The sequence below is a fragment of the Notolepis coatsorum genome (genome assembly GCF_963971535.1).
Source record: "Notolepis coatsorum genome assembly, chromosome: 6".
Classification (NCBI taxonomy): Eukaryota; Metazoa; Chordata; class Actinopteri; order Aulopiformes; family Paralepididae; genus Notolepis; species Notolepis coatsorum.
The window spans coordinates 50,705,665-50,723,445 of NC_140170.1; the positions used below are offsets into that span (position 1 = coordinate 50,705,665).

General features: G+C 43.9%; 1 protein-coding gene across 2 annotated transcripts in view; it reads right to left on the reverse strand.

Moving 5' to 3' along the window:
• The window catches only part of il34 (interleukin 34), a 157,594-nt gene that overhangs the window by 11,645 nt on the left and 128,168 nt on the right, over positions 1-17,781 (reverse strand). For both annotated transcript variants that reach the window (XM_084317204.1, XM_084317203.1), the window contains one exon: positions 14,566-14,737. In XM_084317204.1, the coding sequence (XP_084173330.1) occupies positions 14,566-14,737 (172 nt within the window). The remainder of the gene's footprint in view (positions 1-14,565; positions 14,738-17,781) is intronic.

The following is a 17,781-nucleotide window of genomic DNA, read 5'->3' on the forward strand; positions in this document are numbered from 1 at the left end:
GGGGCATATGCCCGTATTAGGAGTTCCGGAGAGACTCCAGGCAGAGCGCATCAGCACAGATGAAGTTTGCACCTGTGCCAGACGGGGGGTCACCACACAATCAAGCAACATAGAAAATGGAGACAGAGTGACAGAATCATTGGAGTAGCTGAGGCGAAAACCTGTACGGATCGAGAGAGGAAGTGAGTAAGAGAGAAGAGAAGAAGAGGAGGAAGATTGTTGTCTGTGTGACCCCCTGCTGTGTTTATCTGCTTTCGGAAGGAGGACCCTGCTGTGTGCTGTAACCTCTGATCGTATGAGAACCCGCCTGTGTATCGACCCCCTGCTGGTCTGACGTCTCTTCTCCCGGATCATCCCCCCCTCGCCCGTACGAGAACCGCTCTCTGTGGACCAAACCCTGCTAACGGACCAAGACGCTTCTCTGGAATTTACGGACTGGCTGACGATCACACCAACCTCTCCTTTTCCCCTAAACAGTAATAAAACTGCTGTTAAACTTGCTTCTACTTTGTGCCGTGTGTATTTTGTTAAATCCAATCCGGTGACGGCTCATAACACCCCTGAGTCTGTCACAATACATTCATACCAATTATTCGCCTGTTCTATTCTCCATCCATCTATCATCCACTGCAACACTATATTATCACTGACATCCTGTTGGGGGATGATCCCCTTTGAACAGCCCATCTGAGGTTGCTCTCCCCCACGCCGCCTGTGGTGCTTTTTTCCCCTATTGCTAGGCTTTTAGTGAGTCGTTCCTTATCTTCATTGGGGGAAGTCTGGGAGTGTCGCATATTTGGTATATTTTATGGTGGTTTTTGTTTTTGATCTATTGTGATGTTTCTTCTTGACTTGTACAAGAAGACTTGTACAGCCCATGGGGCTATTCCATGTGACCTCGGGCTATACGAATACATTTGATTTGATTTGATTATGATACAGGATTCCTGATGTGTGAAGCCAGGAGGTGTTGTTCCAATTTGTGGGCCTTCATGTGGAGCCCGTTGAGACATGTAATGTGATTTCAGGCAATACAAATAAATCTGACTTAACTTGACACAACATGACTCGTGTCTTTAATCTTACTCTGTCGTTTATCACAAACATAGCTCTCTGAAAAACAAAATCCTTTCAAGGTAATGCAGGGAGCTTCAAATAAAACACATGGCATGAGAGAAAAAGATGCCTTGAAACGGTGACACCTTGTGTATGTATCATCCACGAGGGATGAGGTGGAATGTATTCCATGTAAGATGATAGTCCAGCAGATTTGCGATGATAGTCCAGCGAATTGTGCCTTTGATGATACAAGCACGAGCTTTGGCACTCCTAGAGTATGCCCTATAAGGCCATCGCATATTTGGCTATGGCAACTGTGGTCTGCGGTCTCCTTTCTCTTCAGTGGAGGCCTCAGACTCATCAACCACACGTACTGTACCATCTCGGGACCAGACGCCATCCAGCGTCGCATTCGTAGACGCGTTGAGCCATCCAGTGTCATTCCTGGAAACTGACCAGAGTTTCTGCACCAGCAGAACAAGGCTGAGCTGTTCTCCTCCCTGGAACCTATCATCAAAGGCACAATTCCCTCAAATATTTCACATATCTGCTGGGGTATGAAGCCTGACTCTCTGTCCATTAAAGATAGACTGGTTAAAACAGTCATGTTGCAGTCACTGGGAACGTCAGTGAGTATGATATACAGCAGTGGTCTGGTCGTGATGTTGGTTGTCAGTCGCCTTTCTCTTCTCAGTAATTCCAAAAAGGTAATGTACAACCTGTTTAGCTTCTGTACTAGTTAGCTGTCCAGATGTCAACTATGGTGTAAACAAAGTCTACCGCTCTGAGTATGGCCTTCAAATTAGCTTCCTAATTCCTAATTCCTAATATTTCCTTATTCTCTCTCAAGGTAATTGTTACCACAGGACAGTATGTGACCAGGCAGCGTGTATCACTTCCGCAACGGATTTAGTCGGATTTCGGTTTCCGGGTTCGCCTGATTGGCCGCGACGGCCACGTGACACGCCGTGGCACGCCCCCGCGGCAGCGGCAGACTTCACTGCCGCTTTCCCACTTCAACGCCAGAGCAATATTGTCGCGCCATCTTCTGAGTGCTCACTGAGTTACGCTACAATATACAATATACTATGCAATGTACTAATATACATTATACAACGGCATGCAAATTTCTCGATTCTGATTGGCTGAAACAGTCATTTTACACGTCTTTATTGGCAACAATCCACGCTGCTGGCCCAGGACCCGCCCACAACCGAACCACATCACATCACTCCGCCGGATCACAAGAAGGTGGCCAATAATCTTTACAAATGGATATGTTAATGGCGACTAAACGACTATCAAGCGATTCTGTCACAGCGAATGTCTTAGTCGTTTAAACAATGTTGGATGATGTAATTGATGGGTCTTGAATCATTCTGTAACAAAAGAAAAATCGCGGATTGATTGATGGATTAATTTGCGATTTTTTTTTCAATTTCTTTTTCCTTTCGACTGTCAGCGCTCGCTCTAGTCTCCACCCACCGCCACACACCCCCCCCCCCACACACATACACACACACACACACACACGCACACACACACACGCACGCACACGCACGCACACACACACACACACTCTGCCTGCAACGCGGGGGATAGTCAGAGAGCTGGGTGCTGCGCTGTTCTAAGTGAGCATGGCCTATTGAGTTGATTGATTGATTGATTGCTAATTTTATTACTGTACGCTTGGTTTCCAACTGGTTAAGTTTAGGCCCTCTACAGTAGGTTTAAAAAAATAAATAAAAGAATAGGGCGAAGAAAACGTTTTTTTTCCTATAGGGCAAAGAAGACTTTTTAATTTGTTTTACCTACTTTATATAGAAGCATCTAAGAATGAAGTTCTATGGAAAGTAGGTCTGCATTCCCTTAACAATTGTGTGTATTGAGCCGTACTGTATTGTACCCATTCTGCATCTGGTAATAAAATTTTCAATCAATCATTCCAATAATACACAGTTGGATGTGTTAGTTGGTTGGATGCACTTCAAGCTGCTTCCACATGAGGCAACTTCTCTCAATCATTCCAATAATACACAGTTGGATGTGTTAGTTTGGTTGGATGCACTTCAAGCTGCTTCCACATGGAGGCAACTTGTCTTTTTTGTAGTTGTGGGAACTACTTTTTCTGGCGGATGGTTTTTTCAATAAATCTTCGATTAATGTGTGTTTATTGTATAGAAATAAGGTTGGATGAATCTAGCAGTTGTATAAAAGCTTTACATCACTTGCAGTCGTGATTTGTGACCAATAAACCATGCCTAGGGGGGTCTAACGACCACCCCTAGGCATGGTTTATTGGTCACAAACCACTCCTGCGCGTGATGTAATGCTTAAATACGGCTCACTTTTCCCACTTCAATGACAGAGCTGCTGTTTAATAATATTGTTGCGTTGTGGAAAGCAGGATGAGAGAGCGTAGATTTTATGCTATACTATTTTATTTCATACTTATCTTGTCTAGCACAGTCTCTAACAGTAACAGTAAGAAGCATTTTGGATAATAGTATTCTGTACTTCTGTATGACAACAATGTATGCCTTTCAAATGTTAAATGATAAATGATTAATGATACACACTGAAATCTACGCTCTCTCATCCTGCTTTCCACAACGCGACAATATTATTAAACAGCAGCTCTGTCATTGAAGTGGGAAAAGTGAGCCGTATTGTATATTAGTACATTGCATAGTATATTGTATATTGTAGCGTAACTCAGTGAGCACTCAGAAGATGGCGCGACAATATTGCTCTGGCGTTGAAGTGGGAAAGCGGCAGTGAAGTCTGCCGCTGCCACGGGGGCGTTCCACAGCGTGTCACGTGGCCGTCGCGGCCAATCAGGCGAACCCGGAAACCGAAATCCGACTAAATCCGTTGCGGAAGTGATACACGCGACCAGGCAGGTCTTGTTGAGCAATCTTCAAATCTATTTTTTTTACATGATATGAAAGTACAGGTACCTTGAAAATAAGCCATTGCATTGTGCAAATCGGGCAGATTTTACTTTTCAATCTGTCTTATTAACCAAGATGATACCACAATTGCTCGTTTAGAGCGACAGAGCTTCAAAGGCTTGGAGCTGGTTCTACTTTACCCACATTGCAACACACCTCCTAACCACTCCCCCACCTAACACCTTCTCCAAGTGGACTGCAGGAGAGCTTTGTTATTATGATGTGATGTGACAAAAAAATATTACCTCACACTGTAAAAACATACAACAAAGAGCTGACAATGACAAAAGAGGTGATTATTAGATTGTTAGAGGAAAAAGTGATCACAGCGGAACGTTAAATCAAAAACACTAGACTGAATGCAGGGGTGAATGTCTAGTGGTAACGGTTGAGTGAATACATGTATAATGTATGTATGATGGTATAAATGAACGTAGAACTCCCAGGTGTGCACTGAAATAGATGCGTTATTATTTTTTGGATAAACTTTTTCTCCCCATTTTTCTATTTTTCTCCCATCCCAATTCCCTCCCCTGTCTCGAACGTTGCTAGACCATGCCTCCCACTGGTCGGCTGCAATGTGGACGAAGCCTTGCATCACGTGTCCCCTCCGGTACACGAGGCAGCCGTTGTATCTTTTCACTTGTACAGCGCGATCTCTCAGTGGCGAAGAGTAACGCGTGGGAGGCTCACGCTGCCCCCGATACTTCCTGATTCTGCTGTACAGGCGCACCAACCGACCTGTACGAGTCGCTGTCCACAAAGTCCAATTCCCACCCAGCGATGGATTTGGTAGCTGTAATTTCTGCACGTCTAGTAGTAGTAAAGTAAAGTAAAGGGTTAACCTTCTGTCGTGTGGCAGTGAAAGGGTTAACCGGCTGTTGTGTGGCAGTGAAAGGGTTAACCTTCTGTGTATTGTCGCAGTGAAAGGGTTAACCGTTTGGTAGTGCGGCAGTGAAAGGGTTAAACAGTGAGGGAAGTAATATAGCCAGCATTATCTTACCATAATTAACATATTTACAAGTCGTATTACGTTTAGCAAATAAGGAGACAGATAGAGAACATTTCAAAGCACTCTACCTATTTCTGAATTGCCAACATTTTAGCATTTTCTTACGAATCGTGAGCTCCTTAACAACCTGACCTAGACCGTGCCGCGTCACATACAGCGTCCCAAAGGTCATGCTTATATCATCAAAGGCACAATTTCCTCAAATATTTAACTCTGTTGTTTGGACATTGGGACCTTTATCAGTGTATCAGCAGTGGTTGTCAAAGTGGGGGTTCCAGGGGGTCCCCATCAAACTGAGGAGTAGTTTGTAATTTCACTAATGTTGTGTTTCCTAGAAGTTATCATTTAATTTTATTTTATTACGGACCCCCATTAGCTGGTGCCATAGCAACCAGCTAGTCTTCCTGGGGTCCACACAAAAAAAACATACAAAAACAATTATTATTGCAAAACAAAATTATTAACCCATTCTCTGCCAGAGCTTATATCCATCCTTGTAACCTCTCTGCCAGCACTATTTGTCTATGGAGATGTTCACCTTCTTTGCAGGGCTTTTTTAAATTGTATTGCTAAATTGACATTACTATGGCCCATTCAACATCAATTATCTATCGTTCAGGATGTAGGAACGTTTTACTTTTTCATTCACACATTCATACTAAAATACCGTCCAGAGTATAAATATGTTTTTATCGTTTTCTGCTGTATTTCATAGAACATGAGATATAGCCATAAATGCATATATTAGATGATCAAATGCAGTTTGATACCGATCAACGTTATATTAATTTCAACTGTACATGATCCTAAACGTCATGACTGGTCATCTGCTGGTGACCGGAGGGGGGGGGGGGGGGCGTCGTTTATAATGCAATGACCGACGTTAAATGATTCATGTAGTATGGGTGATATATAGATCAGAGCAGTTTGTATGGAAAATAATAATCAAAAACGCTGAAACTCACGGCAGCTTCCTCTTACCGTTGGGCGATCACACTGGCGCAAACAGATCCCAGTTATGTGATGTTGATCTAGGTGATCCAGTTCCGGTTTGTATAATACTAATATACGTCCAATCATGTTGTTTATTGAGTTATGGCAACGGATCGATGTCCACGGTGTCTGGATAGAGTCCGGACGGAATAGGGGACAGACTAAGCACTTCCGGCCACTTCCGGTTTTGGCAACTCGCCGATCGGCCACCAGGTGGCGGTATTGAAGCGTTGCAGAGTTGAGCGGAGTCCTACAACACCAGCAAAGACTCCGTGGGTGAAATGTGAATACCATGACAAAAATATGAAATATTGATCTCAAAGACAGATTACTCATTGGCAGATTACGCATGGCGGAGAATGACGTGTAAACACGTCATCGGCGGAGAATGGGTTAAAAGTCAGTACTCAACACACAATGCATGCACTAACAATTAAGATGGCTAACGTAAAATTACATGCAAGCAAAGAAACAGAAACAGAAAATCATGACGAGAGAATGTATACGAATGATCATAGGTTTCACTTTTCTATTATTATTATTTTTTTAACCTTTATTTATCCAGGCAAGCAATTAACACAATGGCGCCCGACCACGGAGATCTCCGTATTTCGATTCCACCCGTTGTGGACAGAAGCACAGATATATCCGTGGCAAGTTGTTTTTGCTTTTATTCCATTTTAATAACCTATTCAAGGTCTCTGAGCGGCACTGCAGATGTACCCTACTCTTTGAATTCGCCAACGTGCATTACCGGCCAGATCCTCTTAGGGGCGCTGTCGCGATAATGGAGTGTGCCCTGTGGCTGAACGGTGGACTCTTTTTTTTTTTTACTTTCAATGGAGTTTTCAGTTAGCTCGATTCTGGATGTGCAGCCTGTAGCTTGGATTACGTTTTGGATCGCAGATTTCACTATGCAATAAGGGGATTTATCATCAGCCAATGGACATATCGATCTACCAGATGGCGATCGGTAAAGTACATCCCGATCGGGCCTTGTTTTGATAGCCATCCATCCGATCAATGAATGAGGCTAATGAGGCTAACGCGGTTATTGGTAATCAATAATCAGAAACGACGTCCCCCGCCCCCCCCCCCCCCCTTTCATGCATACATGCTTGAGGATCGTGCCGATCATATGCAGTTTGAGTTTTAACTGTAGCATATGTATAACAGAAATGCCATTGGATATAATGGTAGTAGCTATTAGCCCTTTATCTCGCCTTCCAGGAAATATCCTAGCCGAAATCCCGTATAACGCTTATATTCACGGCGCTATAAAATGAGAACGTATTGATGAATAATTTTTTTCTTTAAGCCATTTTGAAGGGACAGTTTATGGACTCAATTGACAATGAGAATGGACAGATAGCAATACTATAAAGTATAGATTTAGCTCTACAAACAGCCCCACGTCTGTTTACATTTACCGGTCCTCTAGAGATTTATTAGATGCATCCCAATGGCCCCGAATGTGTTAAGAACAAATTCTTATATACAAAAGCAGCCTGTCCAAAAAGCAAAGGCCTTTTGTGGGAAGGGGGGGGTGGGAGGCTATAACAAAAACAAGGTTATGTACATGCATACAAGTAAATAAAATACAAAATGACAGTAGCAATAGTATACAAGGACAACAATAAATAAGGGAGAGAATGAAAGGGAGAGAGGGAAAAAGAGAAAGGGAAAAAGAGAAAGGGAAAAAGAGAAAGGAAGAGTGAGAACCAGAGGGAGAGAGAGGGAGAGCGAGAATCAGAGGGAGAGAGAGAGAAGAAAGGGGGAGAGGGAGGGAGGTAGGTGAGGGGGCTTAGGGGGAGGAGAGAATAGGAGGGTTATGCGTGCGATTGGGAGGCAGTCAGCAGGTGCAACAGTCGGTTAAGATCTGTTGCAGATTTTGTTTAAAAGCAGTGAGCGACGTGAGGGCAGTGAGTTTAAGGGTGTTTTGTAGTGTGTTCCAGTCAGATGCAGCAGCAAATCGGAAGGCGTTGCATCCAGAAACCGTGCAGGCTTTGGGGATGGTGAGTTTGATGAAGTTGCTGGACCTTAGGCTGTAGTTAGAAGTAGAGACGTGCAGAAGGGAGCAGAGGTAGAGAGGTGTTTTACCAAGTATGGTTTTGTAAATTATTTGAAGCCAGTGAAGAAGCCTTCTGGTGTGAAGAGATGTCCAGTCCACCAGGTTATAAAGGTCACAATGGTGAGTGGTGAAGGGTGCACTGGTGGCAAAACGGATGGCGGAATGATGGAGTATGTCGAGTTTTCTGAGGGCACGCTGGGATGCCATTCTATAGATGGTGTCGCCATAATCAAATATAGGGAGGATGGTCATCTTGACAAGAGTGTGTTTGGCCGAGCGGGTGAAGGAAGCTGTGTCGCGGTACAGGAAGCTCAGACGAGCTTTGCCTTTGGCCTGCAGGTGTTTTATGTGAGTAGAGATGGTCTAGCCAGAGGCCAATGTATTTATAAGAGGTAACAAACTCCAGCTCTGAGCCGTCACTTTCTCCTCCGTTATCTCCCCACCTACAGTATATAGACAGGTATGGAATGATCAGCTACACCTAACAACAAAAATCTTCTGGGACATCTAATTAAATTGGTTCTCTACTTCAGGTATATAACTTAACTGGGTATATATACAACAGACGTCATATATCATTACCGTAGCTTGGGCTTTCAATAATGAATTCCTCTAAGGTGCTATAAGATGTTATAAACATGCTGCTGGGGGCATAGAAGAAACATGTACAGTCAGCGAAATGCACCGTAAAAGCCGTGGAAAGTGGAAATCACTATGCTGCATGTCAAGAAGTGCTGTATGTGGTAGAATAACCAAGCATTTATAAGCCTTTTAAGATGAGAACTGTGTAATGAATATCCTACAAGAGCCTCCCCTCTTCTTTCACATGTGACTGATGGTCTGACACTGCTGTCTGATACAGACCAGATGGCAGAGTGTGTGTGTGTGTGTGTGTGTGTGTGTGTGTGTGTGTGTGTGTGTGTGTGTGTGTGTGTGTGTGTGTGTGTGTGTGTGTGTGTGTGTGTGTGTGTGTGTGTGTGTGTGTGTGTGTGTGTGTATGACTGATCAGAGGTACATTAAGTCAGGACAGTCTGTGAACCCTGCAAGTTTGTTTGTAACTCAGCCCTGGCCTTGTCTCTATCACACAGTGTCCATGCTGTTTAGGCTCAAAATGAAAGATATGTAGCCCATATGACTCAGTACTTAACTTAAGCCCCTTTGTTTTCTGAAGGTTCACCGCTTTGTTGACACAAGTTGCTGATATGGATACCTTTTGGCTCGGCTAAACCACACTGCGCTGGCAGCCCAGAGGGTTGAGACCAAACCACAGCAAAACACAGCCCCAACCACCCTGAGGCATAATGGATGATGGGGTTGATGTGGGCTGTCATCATTATAGATGCTGACTCCACTCAAGACAGTGAGCCAGGATACATGGGTGACCTTCTGAGGATATCATGAACCATCATGAACTATCATGAACCATCATGAACTATCATGAACCATCATGAACATGAACCACCATGAACCATCATGATGGACCCATTCATAATATCTTAAGACAAATCCATCAAGTCAGCCATTTTACAATCTACACAAAACCAACCTAATATTACCTGAGGCTCGCACAACTACATGGTCACCACATCTAATGTTATCTAACCCAAAATCAGCCGCCTTGAATCCTGTAACGTTAATCACTCATCATATACCCTGGCAGCACATCACCCCCACCCTCATCCACCTCCACTGGCTCCCCATCAAATCCCGCATCACCTACAAACCCTCTCACCTATACAAATCCCTCCACGCTCTGGCACCTCAGTACCTCACTGACCTCCTCCACCCCTACACTCAGTCACGGTCCCTGCGATCCACGGACACTGGTCAGCTCTCCATCCCCCGAACCAGACTGCGGACCTTCGGGGACAGAGCTTTCAGTGTGGCAGCTCCCACCCTCTGAAACTCCCTCCCCGCAGAACTCCGCAATGCCCCAACTCTGGACTCATTCAAAAAACTGCTCAAAACCCACCTCTTCAACTTGGCCTTTAACCCCTAATTTCTCACTTGTATGTTGTGTCTGTCCACTATGTTTGTTACTTTTGTTATTTTCCCCCCTATGTAAAGCGACCTTGGGTCTTTTGAAAGGCGCTATATAAAATTAAGCTATTATTATTATTATTATTATTATTACATATTAACACATTGGTCGCTAAGAACGACTTACGCCGTTTTTGCCCGCCATGCGTTGACCGCCAAGAACGACTTACGCCGTTTTTGGGATCAATATTTAATTTTTTCGCCATGGCATTCATAATTCATCCAGCCTCCGGACTGCAGCGGGACCCTGTATAAGATTGCAACGCCTCAATACCGCCGCCTGGTGGATGGTCGGGCGAGTTACACTCTCTCCAAAACCGGAAGTGGCACTGGTGCATCGAGGAAATCCCTCCAGCAGTAATATCTTGTTACGTAGATCCAGACAAACACTATAGTGCATTTGGATCGCTTTCTAAACGTAATAATCGATATGATTTCGGCGTTTATTGCGCCATACAAACCGGAAATGGATCTAGGAGATCGGCGTCGAATAATTTGGATCTTTTCCCTCCAGTCTCATCGGCGAACGGTAAGAGGACAGTAACGTTATTTTCAGCCCGATTGCTTATTCATTTCTATGCAAACCATCTGATCAATATATCAACCCATACTAAATAAAGCCGTTACTGACGATCAAGGAATTATAAAAACGACCCCCCCCCCCCCCTTTCCTTCACGCATGATGAAGCATAATGTATACCGATCATATACATTTGAATTTTTTAATATAGCGTGCATAGGAAAGAAACGCCAATCGATAATCTATCATATGTGTCAGGGCCTATAACTCTCGTTTTTGGAATTACAGCAGAAAACCTTAAAAACATACTTATATTCTAGACGGTATTAACACAACAATGTATGAATGAAAAAATATAACATTCCCACTTCCTGAACGATAGATAATCGATGTTGAATGGGCCATAGTAATGTCAATATAGCAATAACATTTAAAAAGTTATAGCCCTGCAAAGAAGGTAAACATCTCCATAGGCTTTCAACGGTGGCAGACTGGGTACAATGATGGGCACAACCCCCGGCGCCCAATGTGTTAACATCACTTGTTGCCAGCTTACCTCATGCCTTCAAACGATTTTCCTTTCAGTAAAGTAAATAGAAAATCATAAATAAATAAAAGATACCCATTTATTTTTAGCACAACATTTAGCCTATGTTACCTGCCGCCTATGAGTGTGTGTGTGTAACTCTTCATTGCTGTCAAATTGTGTCAATAGCTAGAAGCTATTTTGTATACTAGGTTTGTTGTTGCTCAGTTTGTAATCCACACCTCTGCCATAACAAGTCTGAGTTCTCATGATTGTGTTCCCCTTCCTCCTAAAATATGTGACAGGATACCACACGCACACCATTGCTGCCTGAGCAAGAGTTCTAACGCTTGCAAAGTGATCTGCATGTAAGCCACAGCTTAGACCTGGCTGGTAACATTGTAAAGTTGGTGCATAACACAGACTTCAATGAAAAAGTGTTTCGTTTTAGATCATATGTCTAGATAATGTGGAGCATTGGACCTAGGCCATTAGTTTACTAGATAATATGGAGTATTGGACCAAGGCCTCTCTCTCTCTCTCTCTCTCTCTCTCTCTCCAGATTCACTTTGACCATACTATTACTGCATACTGAGTGTGTATGTCTCGTCTCCAGTGGGAATTGAACCCTTAACCCTGGCAGTATTAGTGTCATGCTCAGAGGAACAAGCACTCCACCCAAAACAGACAGAATATCATCATTTAAAATATTTATTCAAATGGCATTGTTACAAATGAGGGCAACCTCAACTTTCTTCAAGTTATGTTAATAGATAAATTTTTTCATCTGTGTTAATAGATACTGACTTAAACTGTGTCTATTGTGCCTTTTCCTGTGTATTGCATTGTTTTTACAGAATGAGGGTTTGGCCCAACACTGATTTTTTTTTTAATTTTTTTTTTTAATATGGGCATTGCAACTTTTCTGCAGTTCAGTTGTGACTAGAAACAAGCCATTCAGAATTGCAGCCAATAACGTGCATGTATGTGCGTGTGAAGATATCTTGATCAAATGCGTGTGTACAACGTTACGTTATCTATTACCACACTCGTTGGGCGGGTTGATTGCTCCTCTTCTCCTGCCAGTCCTGGAGCTCAATATCTATTACATCCTGTATTTAATTCTACTAACCCTTTTAATATTTTGTTGGGTCTTTCTCACGGCGGCTGCCTGGCGGTGTCATCGCGGGGTAAGCATATTTGTAAAATATGTGGCTGCCGTGGAGTAGGCATATTATGATGGAGATTGAGAGACATATCCTCTTATAATGTGTACTTGTTCTGTTGTGTTTTTGTATGTGTCCTTTATTTTTTTATTTTTTTGTTGCGTGTTATGTGTTCTGATTCTGAATTACATTGCACAAAATGTGGGACCCTCTCGAAAACGAGATACTGTATCTCAATGTGGTTTTCCCAATAAAGAATTTCAATATACAAGATGGCGGTTCGCACCTAAATCTTCTTTTTTCTACCTAAGGTTAAACCTAAGATATGTGACCAAATGTTTAACTCTAAGATTGCTATGCTATTGCTGGATCTTGAGTTATATTTTATCTGCAACATCTAGTCCAGTGGTTCTCAAACTACGGGTCGTGATCCAAAGTGGGGTCGCGGTGGGTAGGTCACAGTGGGGTCACGCATTGGTAACAAAAAATAAATAAATAATCAAGAGAAAAACCGACAAGCCCAACTCAGATTGAGCTTTCCACCTGGCTCTGCGCATAACCAGCTGGTATACTACACTGAAATGAGGTGGCTATCTCGAGACAGAGTATTAAATCGCCTTTTTGAACTCAGAGAAGAAGCGTGGATTTCCTTGCAGACTATACAACCCATTGGCAGAGAAATGTGCTGATAATGAATGGCTGGCATAGCTGGTATATCTAGCAGACAACTTTGACCGCCTCAATGCGTTGAATCTGGGACTACAAGGTCGGGACACAGACCTGTTTGGACTCACAGCTAAAATGGAGAGCTGGATTAAGAAACTCCATTTGTGGCACTCCAGGATAATCAGCGGAGATTTGGGTTTTTTTACTCTGCATGATGGCTTTTTGGAGGAACAGAATGTTAATAATAATGTATGTAAATAATAAGTTGAAGCCCATCATCTGTAGCCACATAGGGCTCATTGAACAATTTCGGAACTATTTTCCTGAAGGGAAATTGAGACACGTGGATCCAAGATCCGTTCATTACGCATGACGCAACAAGCCTTCCACTCTCTGAGCAGGAGGCGCTCGGATTTTCGGCACTGACATTTATAAAAAATAAATACAGATCTTGCCTCAGAGTAGAAGCGGATCTCTGCCTCTTTCTCAGCAGCCACGTATCATGGAACTGTGTTCAAATGTACAAGCACACCCTTCCCATTAAGTCTAGTTCATTCTTGAAAAGCGCATGTGACCGCATTTTCCTTTATTTTTTTTATGTTCTGGCAACATATTTTGGCTAAATATGCCTTGTTTTATAAATGTGTATACAGAAACAATTCCTTTGCTTTATTATTAATATTCATTAATTTCATTGATAACATAGTGCTGTAATTTCATTTTCGTATCTGCGTGTGCCGCCCATTGCATGTGTGTTGTCAATGTGTGCAATGAATAAAGCCTTCTTCAAAGTCCAGTTCAATCTTTAATCTAATCTAATAAATATGCATGATCAAGTTCAACAACGTGTGCTTTTATTTTTATATTCCTTATTTCCACATGGAAATTACGCGATACATTAACTCATCCAGCGCCAGGGGTCGCTGTCTACCTTCTGGCTAGAACGCCAGGGCTTTAATCAATGGGGAGACTGCGAGATTTGCGAGTGCTTAAAATATATCTTATATTATAGCTATGGGTCTAATAACACCGTCGATTGTCAGTGAGTTGCTTCTGGTCAACATGCAAAAAACGGATTGTTTTTTCATCCGTACATTTCCGTTTTATACCGTCTTGAATATGAGTATAGTTTTGGTGATTCTTAGTAATCCCAGGAAAAGACGCGATAATAGCGTTTTAGTGGAATGCACTTATCACGTTGTAATTTTTCGCCTGATTATCGAATCTTCCTGAAATCAACGCTAGATTATCGTTATTATCCTTCCTCATGCAAGAATGAAACAAGGCTTGTAGCGGGGCGCGCGCTGAACAGTTGGCGAGTTAACCCGACTTTTCTCGTGACTGGCGTAGAATGAGTTAAGTGTGGGGTCGCCAAAGAAATTCTAAATAAAATGTTGTGGTATAAAGAAAGTTTGAGAACCCCTGGTCTAGTCTGAAAGTTGGATCTGAATTTCGTTCAACGGCACATGCTTGTGCACCACTGCTAGATGTACGAAAATTATCGTATTTGTACAATAACAGTAGCTCGCTCGTTACTACAGGCACAAGGGGTACTCACAGTCCATCCCAGGGAAGCAGTCATTAAAGAGACAGAGCATGGTGCGTATGAAGCTGTCCAGGAGAGACTTAGGAGATCGGAGCCTCCAGCTGGACTCTGGGATTCTGTCTGGTTCTTCTGTCATCCTGTCCCAGATGTCCTGAACCCGCTCCGGTAGCTCCCTCTGGGACACCTGCACCAGCAGACACACACACACACACACACACACACACACACACACACACACACACACACACACACGTGTGAATACATGCATAGACAGTCACACACACACAGAGGAAATGTTTGCAAACCGTACATCATGTCAAACATTATCATTTATTATAATACGTTTCATAGGCCTTGTGCTACAGTATCATAAGTAACTGGCATATGAGACTCATTGTAATGTTTGATACGATGTGCAGTTTGTAACTTTTCCTCAGTAGAACATATGCAGACTAGGCTGTCAGTTGACATTAACGCAATTAGTGTAAATTCATAGAAAAATGCATCTGTAGGGACTGTTGTCATAGAGAAATGCATGGAAAAATGGTTAGGGAATACGTTATTAGATTAGATTAGTTACATAGGGTGAAAATACCCTCTCTGTATATATTTTTCTGTATTTGTATTTCCTTCTTTATGTGCACTTGGGTGTGTCACTTTAAAAGCAAATAAAAAAAATAGATACTGTATGGGCCGTTAACACATTAACTGCCACGCTTATATCCATCAATGTTTGATCACTGCCAGCACTGTAAGTCTATATAATAAATAAATAAGAGATGTTAACCTTCTTTGCAGGGCTATAACTTTTTAAATTGTATTGCTAAATTGACATTACTATGGCCCATTCAACATCGATTATCTATCGTTCAGGATGTAGGAACGTTTTACTTTTTCATTCAGACATTCATACGAAAATACCGTCTAGAGTATAAATATGTTTTTATCGTTTTCCGCAGTAATTCCTAGAACGTGAGATATAGGCATAAATGCATATATTAGATGATCAAATGCCATTTGATACCGATCGACGCTATATTAAAAGTTTAAACTGTACATGGTCCTAAACGTTATGACTGATCATGCACGGGTGAACAGGGGGGGGGGGGGGGGGGGGTCGTTTATAATTCCGTGATCGTCGTTAAATGCTTCATGTAGTATGGGTGATATATAGATCAGAGCAGTTTGTATGGATAATAATAAACAAAAACGCTGAAACTCACGGCAGCTTCCTCTTAGCGTTGGGCGATGATACTGGAGCAAACAGATCCCAGTTATGTGATGGGGATCGAGGCGATCCATTTCCGGTTTGTATGATAATAATAACAGCCCAAATCATGTGGATTATTGAGTTATGGCAGCGATCCATATCCACGGTGTGTGGCTAGAGGCCTGGGATGATAAACGAGTGGCCGGACAGATTTAGGGGATGGACCAAGCTCCAACGGGCATATCCGGTTTGGCAACTCGCCGATCAGCCACCACATGGCAGTATTGAAGCGTTGCAGAGTTGTGCCGGCTCAGACAGCATCAGACAAGGATCCGTGAGTGAAATATGAATACCATGTCGAAAATATGAAATATGATCAGAATAACGTCGTACGCCATGATCTGGCAGAATTCGCATGAACTTGAAACCCGTTCTATGACGTTATTGGCTGAGAAAGTGTTAAGAGAGTCTATGGTGTATGTATGTACATTGATGGTAAAGGGGGGTTTCTGAACCATTTTTACAAATAAATGCTGGGTTACATTTTTTACAGGAATCTCCAGATGTCCAGATTGTTTTTTTTTCATTATATTGTATTGTCAATCAGAAGGGGGGCACCAGTCTGAAATCTCACCTAGGGCAACAAATGTAACAGGACCGGCCCTGACTGCATTGTTTACAACTTGGTTTAATATAAACACACTGGCTGGATGTTGAAGCAATGGGATTCAGTCAGGGTCAAAAACAGTCATGTGATTAATTGCGTACATTTTTCATTTGTTTAAAAAAAAATTTGTAAAGAATTTATGTTTTAATATTGACAGCCCTAATTAAGACACATCTTATTATACCGTGAGCTTCCTGTTTTGGAAAAGGACATGTATCATGGTTTTTGAAGGCTAAAACCCTTGTCCCATCTGATTGTATTGGAGTCTGGTGAGAGGATGCAGGAGTAGGGTAAATCTGCAGTGCCGCAGACCGGGGCCTGTACTGTGCGTTGGAGCCTGTACTGTGCGTCGGGGCCTGTACTGTGCGTCGGGGCCTGTACTGTGCGTCGGGGCCTGTACTGTGCGTCGGGGCCTGTACTGTGCGTCGGGGCCTGTACTGTGCGTCGGGGCCTGTACTGTGCGTCGGGGCCTGTACTGTGCGTCGGGCCTGTACTGGGCGCCGGGGCCTGTAGTGCGTCGGGGCCTGTACTGTGCGTCGGGGCCTGTACTGTGCGTCGGGCCTGTACTGTGCGCCGGGGCCTGTACTGTGCGTCGGGGCCTGTACTGTGCGTCGGGGCCTGTACTGTGCGTCGGGGCCTGTACTGTGCGTCGGGGCCTGTACTGTGCGTCGGGGCCTGTACTGTGCGTCGGGGCCTGTACTGTGCGGTGGGGCCTGTACTGTGCGTCGGGCCTGTACTGTGCGCCGGGGCCTGTAGTGCGTCGGGGCCGTACTGTGCGTCGGGGCCTGTACTGTGCGTCGGGGCCTGTACTGTGCGTCGGGGCCTGTACTGTGTGTCGGGGCCTGTACTGTGCGGTGGGGCCTGTACTGTGCGTCGGGCCTGTACTGTGCGTCGGGGCCTGTACTGTGCGTCGGGGCCTGTACTGTGCGTCGGGGCCTGTACTGTGCGTCGGGCCTGTACTGTGCGTCGGGGCCTGTACTGTGCGCCGGGGCCTGTACTGTGCGTCGGGGCCTGTACTGTGCGTCGGGGCCTGTAGTGCGTCGGGGCCTGTACTGTGCGTTGGGGCCTGTACTGTGCGTTGGGGCCTGTACTGTGCGTCGGGGCCTGTACTGTGCGTCGGGGCCTGTACTGTGCGTCGGGGGCCTGTACTGTGCGTCGGGGCCTGTACTGTGCGTCGGGGCCTGTACTGTGCGGTGGGGCCTGTACTGTGCGGTGCACTACTGCGCATGCGAGAAACAAAGTAACATATAATATAGGACACTAGAAACATAAAGTAACATACGGAACATAGGACCTAATGTCCAAAATAGCGAATTAGGTACTTACATTTTCTAATGTCCAAAATAGCGAA